The sequence below is a fragment of the Neolamprologus multifasciatus genome, unplaced genomic scaffold (genome assembly GCF_963576455.1).
Source record: "Neolamprologus multifasciatus unplaced genomic scaffold, fNeoMul1.2 chr19_1, whole genome shotgun sequence".
Taxonomy (NCBI): domain Eukaryota; kingdom Metazoa; phylum Chordata; class Actinopteri; order Cichliformes; family Cichlidae; genus Neolamprologus; species Neolamprologus multifasciatus.
The window spans coordinates 26,206-41,299 of NW_028182023.1; the positions used below are offsets into that span (position 1 = coordinate 26,206).

A 15,094-nucleotide genomic window follows, 5' to 3' on the forward strand; every position below is an offset into this window, starting at 1 on the left:
TGAAAGCCTAAGGTGGTGACACAGTTTAACACATACAAATAATCAAATAAACACATTAGTCCTTTTTGTGAACATGGATAAATAAGTATCATTAGTTTACAGCATTGTTCAGCCATGCCACTAAATGCTTTTTTACACAGTGTTTTAGCCTGGGCTCAGACACAAAGTCCCAAATTTAGTTATCTCAGTAAGTCCCTGCCTTTGAGTTGTGTTTATGACTAATTATTATACACAAGGCTTTATCCATCTGAACTCTAAGGACACAAATATGAAAAAACCTATACTTACCAGCTGATACCCCACACTACACACTAGGTGTGCCATGTGACCTGAAACTTTGGTAAAAACTCATCATAATCATTCTGTTAACACTGTTTTTTTTTTTTTTTTTTTTTTTTTTTTTTAAAAACACTGTTTGTTTTGCTGTTCAGCAGTTTAAGATGTTTTAGATTGAATTACATGGAATGAATTTGAGTTCTCTTGGGGTTTTTGTGTGTGTTTTGTTCTTAGCAAATTTTTTTTCCATACTGTTGAATTCCAGTTACCACATTTCTGGTCATATGACATCCCGAGTGCCCACTTGAAAAAATCCCCACAGTTAATTCAACATTAAAACAAATAAAAATATGTTAAATAAATAAATAAATAAAGGTTTGCTCTGTGTTGAAATAGTAAATAAGCATACATTCTACAGAGCTCTAATAATGAAAACAATCCTTTAGCCTGTTGATCAGAGAGAGGCAGTCATTATGTCCATTTAAAACCTGTAATCAAAGAGCACAACGTTTCTGTGAAACTATAAAGTCCCAGATGATCCTCATCATGTCCAGTGACTTCAGAGTGGATCCTCCCTGTCATCCAGCCAGTGTTTGATGTGTGGCAAGCAGCACAGAAGCAGGATAGCTGAGGCCTTGAAAGAAGAGCAGAAAACAGGAACATATGTAGTTGTAAATGTAAATATCAGTGATACTTGTCTTGTCAAAGGGAATAAAATAATGAAAATGTTAACTTACACACTCATTTAGGGAGGCTCTTGACACTGCACAGAGGAGGCACAGTCAGTCTGACAATGATGGTGATCTCCAGGGATGTTTTCCTGCAGCAACATTCCTGCCAACTGGCCATATGATCCAGAGTAGTTGGTTTGTAATGAACAGAAAGGTGTATATGTTAGGTAGTGTGCACTTAGAGCTGGTCCTAAGAAACAAACACATCCTGTAATAAACTGAATACCTGTAGTAGTGCTGCTGCAAATATAAAGCCCTTCTGTCATGTGTGGTTTCAAAGAAGGTGTTTTGGAGGCTCAGTCCCAGAAACTGTGCAGTCTGTTCAGTCCTGAGTGTCTCAGCTCTGAAAGGGATGGATCACAGAGGGAAACACCTGAGTACAGACATTACAATCTACACTCCTAAGGTCAGGTGAAAACACAATTTAAACACTTTACAAAAACTTAATACATGTTTTCATGGAAATTATGTCATTAACCCTTTTTGATGCGAGTAAATCTCACCGACTGCTTGTGGGACAAGCTAGAAGGAAGACTTATCACAGAATGTCTCCTGTGCTCCAGATGGGAAGTCTCACGCTCTGATTGTACGGCGAAGATGGTGATGATGAAGCCTCTCTGATCTGTGGCATTACAGTTTCTGGCTGCTATGTGCTTCACACTGTTGGCTTTTACGCTTTTAAGCTTGAAGAAGACACAGGAGGACTGTGTCTCTCTTAAAAAAAACAAAAAAACAAAAACCTAACAACCTCCCACCGCACCCCCCGCACCCCCCCACTCAACTCCCACCTACCCACTCAACTCCCCAGCCTCACAAGATCCAATGTCTATACAAATGTAGGGTATCAGCTGGTAACAGAAAGCAAGTGTAACATATGTAGTACATATGTGACACTGCTGGAACACTTCTGGCCAGAAGTGTGCATTTATCAGCCAGTGCATTTATCACCCAGACCCACCCTGATAAATGCACTGGCTGAAACATGATAAAAGCTCATAAAAATGTATATTTCATCGTAAGATTTATCCAAAAATATAATCGTATACTTTTGAAAAAGTTTAAAGATAACAAACCAAAATCAATAGCATTTTTGTAAATAGTATTTTAAAATAAAGGCACACATAAAGTGGCTTAACTGTCATTATTGCTGTAATTAGGTATTTTAAACCTTTAGTCTGTGTTGTTCTCCCAGAAACAACGAAGAAGCTGTTGAACATATATGCGTTGTTTGGGCAATCCTCTGGTCCACCCTCCCTCCCTCCCAGCCACAGTGAGACTGGGGCAGCCTGGCAGGATTTTGAAGCCTGGCTGCAGAGAGGATATGCCTACACTGTTCGTTTTAAACTGGTATATTTGATTTTTCTGACATTCATAGATTACTGTAGGTGATTTTTAGATTTTCTGTAATAAATAAAATTGTCATCTTTTACTGATATCATTACTTAATTCATTTAATTGTATTTTATGTAAAAGAATTCAAACATTATACTGCAATGCAGGGCGTTTTTTCTTAAGCCAACTTTTAAATATCGCTATACTTTCTTATGTCATTCAAAAATATAGAAATTACTTACTGTATTCAAAGATCTAGATCATGAATCATCACAGGACAATACACAGTATACAGGGTCATGGTAACTATGGTAGGTCTTCATGACTCCAGAATGGAGACATCGCTCTGGCTGAGAAATGAAAATTAGGTCAAGCAGTGTGTTCTTTTCTGTGGTAGGGGCAGTGATGACCTGTGCGTATCCCCTAGACTCAAACAGCTCCAGGATTGGTTTGTTTGCACTGAATAAAACATTCTCATTAAAATCACCACAAACTATGATGGGATGACAGTCCATGATCTCCAATGAGTCTAATAGGCTTACCAGGTTTTTCAGGAATGGCCTCAGAGTGTAGTCTGGAGGTCTGTACACAACTGCAATCAGAGCACTGACTGGTGCTTCAACCTTTAAAGCCAGAAATTCAAGGTCAGTTACATTATGGATGTACTGTTTTTCATGCACTTGAATGTCACTTTTCACATAAAGAGCAACTCCACCACCACTTCTGGTTGCCATCTGGGGAAAGTTTGTGTAGGACAGGTGTCTGTTGCGTTTGAACAAATTGTAATTTTCCAAGTGGAGACTCTCTGCGACAAAAGAGCCCCGCAGGTGTGTTTCTGTTAGGCACAAAACATCTGCTAGACACAATTCATGGTGACTCTTGATGTCATTAATGTGAGCTGGCAGTCCCTCTGTATTATGATGAACAATGGTGAAAACGTCTGACCTGCTCAGTGTTTGTCTCACGTGTAGAAGAGGCATCATGTCATCAAGGTTGGCTTGTCTCATGTTCTCAAGCGCTGCAGTGATTTCTGGGTTGGTGAATATTTTTTTCTCCTCCATATCAAGAAGATACAGTCCACTGAGAGACGTCACTCTACTGACAGCTACGTAGGCCATGCCGGGCTCAAAAATGCTCTTAAGAGAGACAACAGCTGATGTGGTTGTCATACCCTGTACCTTATGTATTGTACATGCAAAGGCCAGCTTCACTGGGAACTGTCTTCGTACCACTCCTTTCTGCTTCAGATTCTCTTCTGCTCTCTCAATGTACACCATGTCATCTGCTGGTGTGCGGTTATTCTTTCCAGATGTCTCATTATCCATTTTAAGTCCAAGCTTGATGATGTGTTGGTCGTTTTCAGAGTAAACTACTCTAAGTAGTATTCCAAAAGCTCCATTAACCAAACCATTTTGTATGTCAATGTTTCTGGTGAGCATGACACGAGCTCCTTCTGCAACTTTCAGTGTGTCTGGTAACTCGTTTTTACCTCCTTTCAATGGTCTGTCTTGAAGTGCCATTCTGCCAGTTCTAGGATCTTTTCTATAATCATCTGCATGGATGTCAATGATATGAGTATGGAGCAGAGCCAGTGTTGCAGAGTTGTGTGCATCCACTTCTTTATTAGTTGCAAAAATGTGCAACGCATCAGTCGGACAAAGGGCTGGTTCAGTTATGGCCTGTGACAACAAAACTCCATCTGCTTCACAAAGCTCATCCAACTTTCCTTTCACACGAATTCTGTTCAGCATCTCAGCAAAGACAACATCATCTTTCTGACGCATAATCTCAGTCAGAGTGATCATCTGAAAATGCTCCCGCCACAGGTCGATCTCGGACGGGTCGTGCACACAGAGAGGTTTAGACTGTCGCACTGGGGGTAGCTGATAGAAGTCTCCAACAGCAATGACTGACATGCCTCCAAAGGGTCTCCGAGTCCCTTTGATCTGTTTGAGTCTTGCATCTACGTAGGCAAAGAGATGTCTTGACACCATAGACACTTCGTCAATGACGATTATTTCAGCATTCAAAAGTTCTGATCTGACTTCATCCAGCTGATTGCCAAGTCCCTGAATGGGAGGTTTTAAGCTTCTAGGCAGCTTGAGTAGAGAATGCAGTGTTGTTCCAGAAATGTTAAATGCTGCAGTCCCAGTGAAAGCAGTTAACAGGACAGTGGGTTTTGATATGTCAACGTCGTCTGCATATCTGGGCACTTTGCTCAGTATCTTAGATGCTTCTGAGTAGATGCATTTGATAAGATGTGACTTTCCTGTTCCTGCACCACCATTAATATAAAAGAAGAACTGCTCTGGATTTAGAGCACAGACTCTTTTAATGCACCAGTCTCTAACTGCATAAAATATGCAGGCTTGCTTCTTATTCAGATTCTGAAACATCTGACGTAACAATGTGGGATCAATAGCAGGGGGTTCCCTGATGGCTCTGACTTCTGTTGAAGCATCAGCCTGACGGCTGTAGTCGGGCACATCTTCCTGTTCATTTTCATTGTCTCGCTCTCTTTCTTGTTCAACAAGTGGCAACCTTACGAGATCTGATTCAGGTGCCAGATTACACCATTCGTCAGTCACACCTCTGTTCTGCTCATATTCCTCAACAGCGCTCTCGATCTCCTCACTGTTTTTCTCATATTTTTCTCTGTTTCTTTTGACAATGTGTTGCACGTACTCAAGACGGTCAGTACCTGGTAGCTGTACACAGCCAGCACCATAGAAAGCCTGATAGGTTGGCAACGATGGTGTTTTCAGTTCATGGTCTGAACGATGAGGGAGGTACAGTTTAAGCAGTCTTCCGTAATATTGCTCTGGATGTTTTTCTTGTGAGCAGCGGTGAAATCTGATGATAGCAGGCTTATCGTTTTTGCGCCTTTGCACAAATCCTATCTCATTGAGAAGGGGCAAAACATCTTTACCTTTTGTCTGTTGGCCATAGACAATCCTGCAAGTAGCAGCAAAGTCTGCCATGCACATCTCCTCATACTCTGGTGTTTCAGGTCTGGCTTTGTATTTGTCATTCAAAGATGTCATCCAAACATTGGAAGACTCGAGTGTTGTGTTGTCCAGAACTGACAGGGGACGACTCATTTTCACAGGATTATCATCAGTTGGTATGAATATTACAGCACGTGAACATTGCTTCATGTGAAGACCACATGCACGAGCAACACACTCCTGTGCACTGATCTCTCGCTTCTTTGAATATGCCTGCATGACGGCTCTCATTTCATCGCACTCATTTACACTGTCCTTATGGGAGTTCTCAATGACAGTTTTCAGGTACTCAGATAGCCCGCCCTCTTTTTTTGATATATATTTCATTAAATAATTTGCAGCGCCGAAAGCATCTAAAACAAAGCTTATGTCGATATTACTGTTCCAGGCTTCAAGCAGATGTGGATTATAGCCGTTTATCCAAGAGTCTTTTGGATCACGCTTTAGTATGATCGTACTCCTTGTGTTCATTTTATTCAGGTATCTCTCATATTCTGCATGTGTCAACTTGCATCTTGCCAAGAGCTGCTCTAAACTCATGGAAGCAGTTTCAGGCTCATTCAGCAGCTGGTTCAGTGGTCTGAGCTTGTTCTTTGCTGTTTCTACTTCCAGTGCATCATCCTCACTGGGTCTTGTGATCATTGTCTCATTGCAGGGTGGTTTAGGAAAACCAAAACGGCACCCGGAGCTTAAACTCCTAAAGCACGTCTTTGTGTGGTTCTTACTATGTTTTTGCACTTCTGTTACTTTCTTGTACAGTTCAGGTTGTTTATGTGGATCAGGCAGCTGAGCTGTGATGTATTTGTTTATAAAATCAACAACAGTTTGCTCATCATCCTCCTCAAACACAGGAGCACCTTCTACCCACAGGAGGCAGTGTATGTGTGGGCTTCCTCTGTGCTGAAACTCAACTCTGTAAAAGTAGTCAATGACTTTGCCAAGTGGCTCTGCAGGAGATAAGAGTAAATCTCTGAATAATGCTTCAACTCTCTTGTCAAACATGCGCATTGTTGTGACAGGATTGCTTCTCAGGATGTCACACTTTGCCGACCAGTCGAGTCCTTCAAAATTGACTTGTTCACCTTGCTGCCTTGTTATTGCCTCAATCACTTCAGGCCAGCGCATTTCAGCAGCTGAAAATGTGCAAAAGAACGTGGGAGTTCCCAACTGTCTGATCATGGCAAAAAGATCTCTTGTTGTTTTCTCCCAATAGGCTGGGGTTCCTCTCAGAGGCTGCATGAATCTCACTGCGTCTTTATTTCTCACCAGTTTCTCCACCTCATGTTTATCTTGTAACATGCCTGAGGTTATTTTTCTCCCATCTCTGGTCAGAGGCTTTGCCTTCCTTAACTGTATTGTCATGCTGGAAGTAGCCAAGTGTATTTCAGTCACAAACTGTGCAAAGAACAAATAGTTTGTGTCTTTGGCAAAACGATCATCAATGCAGAAAAGTCTTGATTTGAAATACCCACTGGGGGATACTTTGATCAGCCTTCTTTCATCAAGTGTGTTTTGGCCTGTAGGAAACTGCACAGGGAAGGCCATGGCCTCCAGTTTAGGTGTTTTGAAAAAACTTATTGGATTGTTTCTCTCTGCAGGAGCAACAGAGTAGATTCCTTCACTGAAACATAATATCTCCTCAGCCACATCAGGGGGCTGCAAACAGGACTCGAGTGCAAAACCACCATTAGTCAGTCCATCTGCTTGCTCTGAATCATCTGTCATCTGTTCACGTGGTTGTTCACCTTCACAGGGTAACATGTCAATATCCTGTTCATTTTTATTTTGTGCTTCACTCAGTGCATTTTTCTCACAGCTGTCAATTTCCATTAAATCAGCCTCATCATAATCGTCCTCATTCATGTTTTCATCATCCTCCTCCTCATCATCTTCATCAGGAAGAGTTGGATCACAGAGCTCAGCATCATCTCTGATGCTCACATCCTTATACTGTGGATGAATCTGCTTGAGTTTATGCAGTGCTTGCAGAAGTTTAGACCAGCTTACAGTCTGAAACAGCTGATGACCTTTGTAAGACAAGCGTCTCTTCAGTTTTACTCTCATCACCTGAGAATTAATTCTCAATCGAGGTAGTGCTTCAACAGTTTCCTGTACCTCTGATGGGACACAGACCACATTCCCTCTAATTGCTCTTTGTCTGCCTTTGGGAAGAGGAATGATCTTGGCAAATGGTATGCACTTGGCTATGAGATGTCTCTCCAGTATGTTGAGATCAGACAGTTCAGGTGGAATATCAGCAAGATCCAGTTTATTGGCAACAGCAAGTGCTGGCATGGATCCATTTTTAAGATGATTGTGGCAGGTGTGACAAATCCACTCTCTCTTTCTCTCATCAGGCACATTGCACTGCTCATTTCTGCAGTTTTCATCACAAACATGAACAAACCTTCCTGTCAAACATGTTGCAACCACATGTGGGTTTTTCACATAATTTGACCTTCTGCAGGGTCGCACTTGGTTTGGAAATGAAGCCTTGAAGCATACAGTACATGGGTATGATGGGCCAGCTTTGATTTGTGATTTGAACACAGATATGGCCTCGTTGATCACACTGTTGTCACTCTCTTGGGTTTGTCTGTTCACCCATCTGTATTTCCTTTTTATTTTCATTGCACATCTCATGTTGTGCATAATCCTGAATGCAAGATTACTTTGATACCTGTCTCGCATTAGTTGTTTCATCAGTTGTCTGTGTCTTACTCTGAATGCGTTGTCACGTGCATAACGCTGAGTCACTCGAGATCTCTGTCTCTCTCTGAATTCTGGGCTTTCTCGATACCTTTTAGTGATGTAGTTTTTTTGTTTTTTTCTAAATTCAGCATCATCACAATAGCGTCTTTTAATATATTGTTGTTGTTTCTTTCTAAATTCATCGTTCTCACAGTAGCGTCTTTTAATATATTGTTGTTGTTTCTTTCTAAATTCATCATTTTCACAGTAGCGTCTTTTAATATATTGTTGTTGTTTCTTTCTAAATTCATCGTTCTCACAGTAGCGTCTTTTAATATATTGTTGTTGTTTCTTTCTAACTGTAGCATTCTCAGAAAAACGTCTTTTAACATATTGTTTTTGTTTCGTTCTGAAGTCATCATTCTCACAATAACGTCTTTTCATATACTGTTGTTTTTTCTGTCTGACTTCAGGATTGTTTTTATATGCCTCGCTTGTGCAAGATTTTTTCTTTTCTTTGTACTCTTTATTTGAAGCATACTTTTGTTGTTCTTTCCTTTTTTGGTTTTCTGTTCTCTGATTTCTGGGTTTCTCTGATGCCATTAATCTTCTTTTCATTTTGTGCCTTTGTTGTTTATTAACTTTTTTCAGTTTTTGTAAAACTATATCAGAAAGATCACAGGCAGCAACATTTGTTATTGCAGCATTTGATTGACATGAAAAAGCATCATTCGATGGAAGAAAATTAAAGTCACTGGATGATTCTTCAGTAGGTATATTAGTATATTCATTCTCAGGATCTTCATGTGATGTGAACTGAGTCATTTGGACTTCATGTTGTTTACCAGTGGTGTACAAATGGACATTTGAGAGATCTCAGTAAGATCAGTGGTTGTGTTTCTCCTTGGAGTAGAGGATTTTGCTTCATCAGAGTGAGTAGGTGCCACAGCAGTGGCACTTGGTCTGCAGACTATGTCTGTGATAATATCACTCATGTTGACTGTGCTCATGTCGTAGAGCTGCACAGGTTTCAGTTCATAGGTACAAGAGGGTGATATCTCCATCATTTCATAAGAATCTTGGATCCTCTTAATCATGTCACTGAGGAGTGTGAATTTCAGCATCACTGCTGTACCACGATTACGTGACTGTAGTGGTAGAGGAAGACCACTGGCTGTTCTGGAGTGTGGATCAAAGAAACCATATTTGCCTGATGTGGATCTGAACACTGCGATACACAATCCACTCATAATCAGTAAGGCATACTGCACATCTGACAACAGGCAGCTCAGTCCTGCTTCTAAGCTGAGAAAGGTATCTACTGCTTCCTCTGGAGGTTCTTCAAATGTCCCATACCGGGAAGGCTGTGTCATGTCGACATGATACATAGATCTGCGAGCATCAACTTTGTCTGGCAGCTCATCGGTTGCCAAATGAATATTTTTAGGAAATCTTTTCTTGGCCTCTTTGTACATCACATCACCTTTATCCAAGACCAGATTAAGGTCAGCTGTAGTCATGTTTTCATTCTCATGAAGGAATGCAAGAAATGTGAGTGAGTTACATGTGCACTGCTTGTTTCTGGAGTCTCCATATTTAGGATGTGCCTGGCTGTGAGATGCACAGACATGTATAACAGAGGGCTGGTTTTCAAGGTTCACTCTTTCTGCATGAGATGGTCCTGCCACATCACTGTGACAGCCTCTTTTCAAAAAATCAGCATAACCCACCTGTGGGGCACTTGACACCTCATGTTGTTCATTAAATTCATGCTGCAGTCCACTCTTTACAGCATCAGCATACGATACCTGTTGTACATGTGCAGGAACATGTTGACCTGCCTGTTTGACACTATCAGAATTGATCTTTGCAGACACACTGTCTTCTGCAGAGCTCTGAGGAAAATCAAACTCAGCCTGTTCACATATTGGTACACTGTGAAACTCATGGAACTTCTTCCAGCGTTGTTTTGCAGCTTGTGACTTTTTCTGCTTCCTTGGCATTTTCACACACCTGCAAGTGTTTCTTAGTCTTTAGAAAATATGTTCACAAGATAAGAGTGGCACACACCAGGAGATGTTGTCTTTGTTTTTATATTTCAGTTTTTATTTGTCTGAAACAGTTGTCTTTCGTTTGACAGTTTGTTCTTCAGTTGAGAGAATATTATGCACTCTCTTTATTGGCTTGGCACAACTTAGCAGCAAGCCCAGAATGAAAAACAGGTAGAGAGAAAATTTAGAAGAGAGAACAGACAGAGCAGGAGAGACACGGCTTGGAAATCACAATCACACCGTGAATTAGAGTTTTCTTTGTTCAGTTTGTTCTTAGGTAGAGGCAATATATGCACTCTTTATTGCTTTAATGGCTTGGCGTTTTTCAGCAGCAAGCCAAGAGTGAAAAACAGGTAGAGAGAAAATTTAGAAGAGAGAACAGACAGAGCAGGAGAGACACGGCTTGGAAATCAAACCGTAGAGTTTTGTTTATTTCAGTTTGTTCATAGGTTGAGGCAAAATATGCACTCTTCGTTGCTTTATTGGCTTGGCGTTTTTCAGCAGCAAGCCAAGAGTGAAAAACAGGTAGAGAGAAAATTTAGCAGAGAGAACAGACAGAGCAGGAGAGACACGGCTTTGAAATCAAACCGCAATAAGATTCTTGGTTTGGCACAATTTCGCACAAACCACAGAGGTGAAATACAGATGGAAAGAAGGCAGAGACAACAGGTGGAGCAGGACAGAGGATAGAGGGGATGGGGGGTTGGGATGTGAGAGAGAAGACTGGAAATCTGGTCCTTGTTCTTCTTCTGCACACTGTGAACAAAAAAAGAAAAAAATTAATAATTTTATTAAAATGAAATCACATGGTAATTGTTTGAACTAATTGTGACTACTAAATAAAGGACAAAACAAATATTCAAGCTAAACTGTTGTTGGCTGCCATGTGCAAAAAGTTGCATAATTGGGCACTTTTTAAAAGAATAAATATTTAATTAAATTCAGCAATAATATTTTTAAATACAAATATGATTAACTAATCACATGTAGTGTGACTACAAAAATGTACGAAATAAATATTTTAGCCCAATTATTAAGCTGCACTTATGTGTATTTATTATAAAATTGTGTTTAAAAGGTCTAGCACAAAGTTTGAACCCATCTAAGCTTATATTAGTCAGATTATTTTTTTATTTTGGTCTACTTCTCTTACAGTATGTGCACACCTACCAGGCAAAGCACAGGTGTCAGTAAAGTTCCTGAAAGTGTAAGACGAGAAATAATATGTTAGTTGTCTGTACAGTGTTATCAGACTAACAGAAATACAAAGCCCACACGACACGATACACTAAACTAATAATCAGCAAGTTATATAATAATATAGCACACCAACAGACACAGCAGCTATTTTATAATTCAAACTAATTACCTGAAGTATTTCCACTTATGTAAGGCTACTGTTAAACTGTTACTAGCCTTAGCATTGCTGCTAGCGCTAGCATTCCGGCTAGCATTAGCACTTCAGTTAGTGTTAGCACTGCAGCTAGCGTTAGCATTGCAGCTAGCGTTAGCAATGCTGCTAGCGCTAGCACTCTTACTGTTAAAACTGAGCCACAATGGCAATAATAAAGCTCATTTGTTACTTTTGTCTCACTGCCCACCAAGAAATATCACAGGAATATTCTTTTTGTCAGTTAACAACTGCTAAGGCTAGTGTTAGCACTATAGCTAGCGTTAGCATTGTTGCTAGCATTAGCATTGAAGCTAGCGTTAGCACTGCTGCTAACAGCAAAACGTCATAAACCTATATAAATGATAGCGAAGGTTATTCTTTTTTTGCTTTCTTTATTCTTTGAACTCTGTTGAACTCTGTTGGACTTGATATGTGAGTTTAAATGTCAAACATGTATTTTTACCATCATAAAAATAAAACAGTGCAGTACTGAGTGTACTGTACTTACCACAGCAGAGAGCAAAGCGGAATGAGACAGTTGGTCCAGTGATGGGTTAAAAACAGATGAGGCGTTCAGGTGGTGCTTGGAAATTTGACCATCAGTTTGAACAGCAATAATGAGCATATACATGTCTGTGTGTTGGTCTGTGTGTGTGAGACATAGAGAGAAAGAGGGAAAATATACACTAGACTCATCAGTGTACAAATTGGTACTTTTTGCCCGAGTATAAGCGAATGAGTGACATACAGAAAAAGAGGGCAACTGGCATTAGATGAGCAAATAAAAAGTATTTCATCTTGAACTGTTTTGTGGGTTTTATTTTAAGACTACTTTAAGTGTGTTAGTGGGTAGATAAACTATACAGACTATAAACACAGACATTAAATGAGATTAGATTAGTTAAACGTTAGTTAAAATGTGGGAAAATCAACTACAGACAGGTAAATGCTGTGAGCTTTAATTATCCAGTCAGAAAAGATGATTTTAAAGTCATCAACTGACTCCAGCTGCCCAGCTCTGAAAAACCTGTGTGCAGAAGACAAGTTCAATTCAATTCAATTCAATTCAATTTTATTTATATAGCGCCAAATCACAACAAATGTCGCCTCAAGGCGCTTCATAGATACAGAGAAAAGCCCAACAATCATATGACCCCCTATGAGCAAGCACTTTGGCGACAGTGGGATGGAAAAACTCCCTTTTAACAGGAAGAAACCTCCGGCAGAACCAGGCTCAGGGAGGGGCGGCCATCTGCTGCGACCGGTTGGGGTGAGAGAAGGAAGACAGGATAAAGACATGCTGTGGAAGAGAGACAGAGATTAATAACAGATACGATTCAATACAGAGAGGTCTGTTAATACATAGTGAGTGAGAAAGGTGACTGGAAAGGAAAAACTCAATGCATCATGGGAATCCCCCGGCAGCCTACATCTATTGCAGCATAACTAAGGGAGGATTCAGGGTCACCTGGTCCAGCCCTAACTATATGCTTTAGCAAAAAGGAAGGTTTTAAGCCTAATCTTAAAAGTAGAGATAGTGTCTGTCTCCTGAATCCAAACTGGAAGCTGGTTCCACAGAAGAGGGGCCTGAAAACTGAAGGCTCTCCCTCCCATTCTACTTTTAAATACTCTAGGAACAACAAGTAGGCCTGCAGAGCGAGAGCGAAGTGCTCTAATAGGGTGATATGGTACTACAAGGTCATTAAGATAAGATGGGGCCTGATTATTTAAGACCTTGTATGTGAGGAGCAGGATTTTGAATTCAAGTCCACCACTAAACAATAAGCTTGAATTTAACAGGCCAATTACAATGCTGTACTTAGTTGGCAAATACTAACTACTGACAAACTATTAATCTGTGGCAAAACCCTGTGAAATCTGTCTTATTGTACCTATTGAAAACGTTAATCTTACTACAACTGCTTAGATGCAGCAGACATTTTTAGGTTTACTCTTGGCACAGTGAGAGAGAGCTCGTTAAGCAGGCAGGTGTGAGCCTGCTTGCTATAGTGACTGCACCCAATGGCTCCATACACATGGACACAGACATGCACCTCACTTTTGATGCTTAAAATGAACAGAAAAGTCAGGCCGAAACAAATTGTTCCTAAATGAAAAGTACAGGTCGTATTCGACAAAATTCTTTCACCGTAAGCAGGCAGCAATGTCTAGTCTACCGAATTCTCAGTTTTCATGCCTGTGGAGTTTATTACATTGACGTGGTGACAGTGTAAAGACACCATGCTCTTCTGATTTTCAAACGAACTTTCTTAGCCATTTTAACATTAGAGTCTATGGAAGAGTTGGAGGGAGGAGGCTGTGCATCGGTGACATTTATGAAAGAACCATAACACCTATTACTATAATAAACACATTGGATGAAAGAGGACAGCGATGGCTACGTTTTGAGGGTAAAATCATACCTGTAGAGCAAACGCTGTGGACACAGCAGCAGTTGAAAGAGAAGTGTTTAAGATGAATCTTGGCAGAGTGGCAGGCAGAGCTCGTTAGGCAGGCAGGTGTGACACGCACACAGACATGCGCCTCACTTTTGCTGCTTAAAATGAACAGAAAAGTCAGCCCGAAACAAATCGTTCCCAAATGAAAAGTACAGGTCGTATTGACAAAATTCTTTCACCGTGAGCGGCAGCAATGTCTGGTCTACTGAATTCTCAGTTTTCATGCCTGTGGAGTTTATTATATGGACGTGGTGACAGTGGAAAGACACCATGCTCTTCTGATTTTCAAACGAACCTTCTGAGCCATTTTAACATTAGAGTCTATGGAAGAGTTGGAGGGAGGAGGCTGTGCATCGGTGACATTTATGAAAGAACCATAACACCTATTACTCATAATAAACACATTGGATGAAAGAGGACAGCGATGGCTACGTTTTGAGGGTAAAATCATACCTGTAGAGCAAACGCTGCGGACACAGCAGCAGTTTTAAAAAAGATTTTAAGATTAATTTTTTCGCTCCTCTCACTCTAGCAGTTGAGCTGTCTCACTCTAGCGCCAACATTCCGTCCCATACACACCCATTATAAACTCTGAAACGGCTGAAAAAACATCATGAAACTTAAACTGGAACTGAAGAAAAAGTATAATAGATATTGAAAAGATAAATACAAGTTGAATAGTTGAATGTCTTGTCTTCGTTTTAAAGTTTGAATGGTTGCTCTATGTCAATGTATGTGGAAGTAGTAAGAGTTTAAAAATGAGTAAGTTGAATGAGGATTTGAAGGGTCTCCCCATTGAAATACATGGGAAATTTTTGTTGAAAAAAGTTGAATAAAATTAAAAATATAAATGTTAAAAATGAGAAAAATAGAAGCAGTCATGTCCAAAAGAAGAGGAATCTAACGGTGTTTGAATGGTTTTTCTAAGTTGAACGGTTTTGAAGGAGTAGGATTTCAAAAAACGTACGGAATAGAATAAATATAATAACTAGAAAGTGCATTTTCTGAAGAAACTGCAGTGTGAATGCTTGAATCTGAATGTATGCACTGAAATGAATTAATTGCTGAATTTTAAGTTAAAAATTTTGAATGAGATAAAAAAAACAGAATTTTGAACCTGAAAACAAAAGTGCTGAACTGCTAAAAGCTGACA

At 40.1% G+C, this 15,094-nt stretch overlaps 1 protein-coding gene across 4 annotated transcripts; it reads right to left on the minus strand.

Annotated features, from left to right (window-relative positions):
- Positions 1-215: 215 nt before the first annotated feature.
- On the minus strand, positions 216-12,790 carry LOC146490176 (uncharacterized). 4 transcript variants are annotated; one of them, XR_014872984.1, is made up of 5 exons: positions 11,260-12,790; positions 2,882-10,845; positions 1,234-1,350; positions 1,014-1,117; positions 216-910 (listed from the first exon to the last, which is right to left on the minus strand). XR_014872984.1 is itself a non-coding variant. In XM_085153432.1 (3 exons), exons 2-3 carry the CDS (start codon positions 8,861-8,863, stop codon positions 1,345-1,347), a joined length of 5,988 nt encoding a protein of 1,995 aa, XP_085009558.1. In that variant the 5' UTR covers positions 8,864-10,845; positions 11,260-12,790; the 3' UTR covers positions 216-1,344. The 4 variants fall into 4 exon arrangements, 3 of the variants coding, with proteins under 3 accessions (XP_085009558.1, XP_085009555.1, XP_085009556.1); XM_085153432.1 differs by having other exon boundaries at positions 216-1,350; XM_085153430.1 differs by lacking the exons at positions 216-910; positions 1,014-1,117; positions 1,234-1,350 and adding an exon at positions 2,649-2,798.
- Positions 12,791-15,094: the final 2,304 nt, after the last annotated feature.